The 2,180-nt window shown below is 45.5% G+C and overlaps 1 protein-coding gene across 1 annotated transcript; it reads left to right on the top strand.

Annotated features, from left to right (window-relative positions):
• Positions 1–216: 216 nt before the first annotated feature.
• LOC113295372 lies at positions 217–1,221 on the top strand. The gene has a single exon (XM_026543710.1). It carries the CDS (start codon positions 217–219, stop codon positions 1,219–1,221), a length of 1,005 nt encoding a protein of 334 aa, XP_026399495.1.
• Positions 1,222–2,180: the final 959 nt, after the last annotated feature.

Below are 2,180 nucleotides of genomic sequence, written 5' to 3'. Positions count from 1 at the left end.
CGCGAAGAAGACGTACAAATGGTTCGACAATCAAGACCCGCAATCCCGGGCATGCAAAGTATTCAGAAAGAATTAGAAGAGCGATTGAAAAAGAAGTAAGCATTGGAAGAATGGATAGCACAAGTTGTGATTGCAGGCCAAAGTATCCCTAGGGAAGCAACCGAAGCGGAAAAACATCAGAATATCAAGGCTGCAGTAATCACACAGGAGGAAATGATGGAGTACCTGGAGCATAGGTATCATATCACGAAGCAAGATAACCACCAACAAACAAACAACCCATATCCTTTAAGTATCCGGGAATATCAGTACCCCGAGGGATATGTTTCTCCCAAGTTTAAGACTTACGATGGACATGGAAATGCGCGGGAACATGTCAGCCGTTTTCTCTCAGACATGAATGATAGAATCTCCGACGAGAAACTGTGTTTGAGAGAATTACCCAAATCATTGCCAGGAACATACTTTACCTGGTACGATAACCTAAAGGAAGAAAGCATAGACTCTTGGCCCATTATGTACTCGATGTTTATGGGCAAATTCTATTCAGCCAAGCGGAAAGTTACGTCCATATACCTGAGCAGAAACGGACATATGTCGGGTGAAGAAATAGGGACATATATAGCAAGGTTCCGACGAACGGCACTGGATTGTCATGAAGACATTAGTGAAGAAGCACTCGTAGAAATATGCGTACGAGAAATGATTCAGTGTTTCAAAGGGAATTTGATCAACTTCAGATTTCAAACCTTCGTCGAACTAGAGGAAGCCGCTGAAAGAATCGCTGACTGCATGGAAGAGTTACCTGCATACGTCAACTGGCGTCATATTGTAAGTATCACATCCGTAATCCCCTACAAGCCTAATAACAAAGAGGGAAGTGAAAGCCGACAACAAGGGGGAGACCTCACCCAAAGGAAAAACATATGGATTAGAAAGGATTCGAGATCATCCCCTCCTCTACTACCATATGGAAGAGAACGGACTGTTCGGCTCCTCAACCAATGGGTAGCCAAGGGTGAGGTTCAATTGCCGCCGACGGTAGTGGATGTCAACAAAATGAATAAGGACGCTGCAAGGTATTTCCATTATCATAGGAGAATGGGACATCCGACAGTGGAATGTCTCGCGATAAGAAGCATATTTGAAAGAAAACGTGAGTCTGGAGAGCTTGAGGCAGCAAGACAAATGATCGAGCGAGACCCATTCCCGTGTCACTAAGAACGAAGGAAACCGATGAGCTAAATGTAAGAGCGCGATAGCAAACTACGGGTAAAAAATAAATAATGAATACAATCTGTAATGTCTTTCCCTTAAAAACAATTTCAAAAAAAAAATCTCTCTAGAGTTAATAAAAAAATAGGGGGGGTGGGAAGGTCGTGGAACGTTAATGACGTCCGTTCGATTGACAAAAGGTTGCAGGAAGGCCAATGGCGCCCGATCGACTGAGAAAAGGTTGCGGAACGTTAATCACGTCCGATCGACTGACAAAAGGTTGCAGGAAAGCCAATGGCGCCCGATTGACTGACAAAAGGTTGTGGAACGTTAATGACGTCCGATCGAGTGACAAAAGGTTGCCGGAAATCCAATGGCGCCCGATCGACTGACAAAAGGTTGCGGGAAAGCCAATGACGCCCGATCGACTGACAAAAGGTTGCGGAACGTTAATGACTTCCGATCGACTGACAAAAGGTTGCGGGAAATCTAATGGCGCCCGATCGACTGACAAAAGGTTGCGGAACGTTAATGATGTCCGATCGACTGACAAAAGGTTGCGAGAAATCCAATGGCGCCCGATCGACTGACAAAAGGCTGCAGAACGTTAATGACTTCCGACCGACCGATAAAAGTTTGGGGAATGCCAATGGCACCCGATCGACTGACAAAAGATTGCGGAATGTCAATGACGTCCGATCGATTTACCAAAAGTTGCGGGAACGCCAATGGCACCCGATCGACTGACTAAAAAATCGCGGGAACGCCAAAAGCACCCGATCTTCTGGAAAATTTACTAAAACACGAGGATGCCAATGGCGCCCAATCGACTGGAACGCCAATGACATCCGATTGACTGATAAAAGGTCGTAGGAACGCCAATCACGCCTGCTCAACTGACAAATAACGACTCGACCAGTGGATAAAGGAGAGGAAAAAGGAGTAAGCGCGTTCATATTATGCAC

Source organism: Papaver somniferum, chromosome 7 (assembly GCF_003573695.1).
Source record: "Papaver somniferum cultivar HN1 chromosome 7, ASM357369v1, whole genome shotgun sequence".
In the NCBI taxonomy this organism is placed as follows: domain Eukaryota; kingdom Viridiplantae; phylum Streptophyta; class Magnoliopsida; order Ranunculales; family Papaveraceae; genus Papaver; species Papaver somniferum.
The sequence above is the reverse complement of the archived record's forward strand: the minus strand, read 5'-3'. Positions and strand labels throughout refer to the sequence as shown.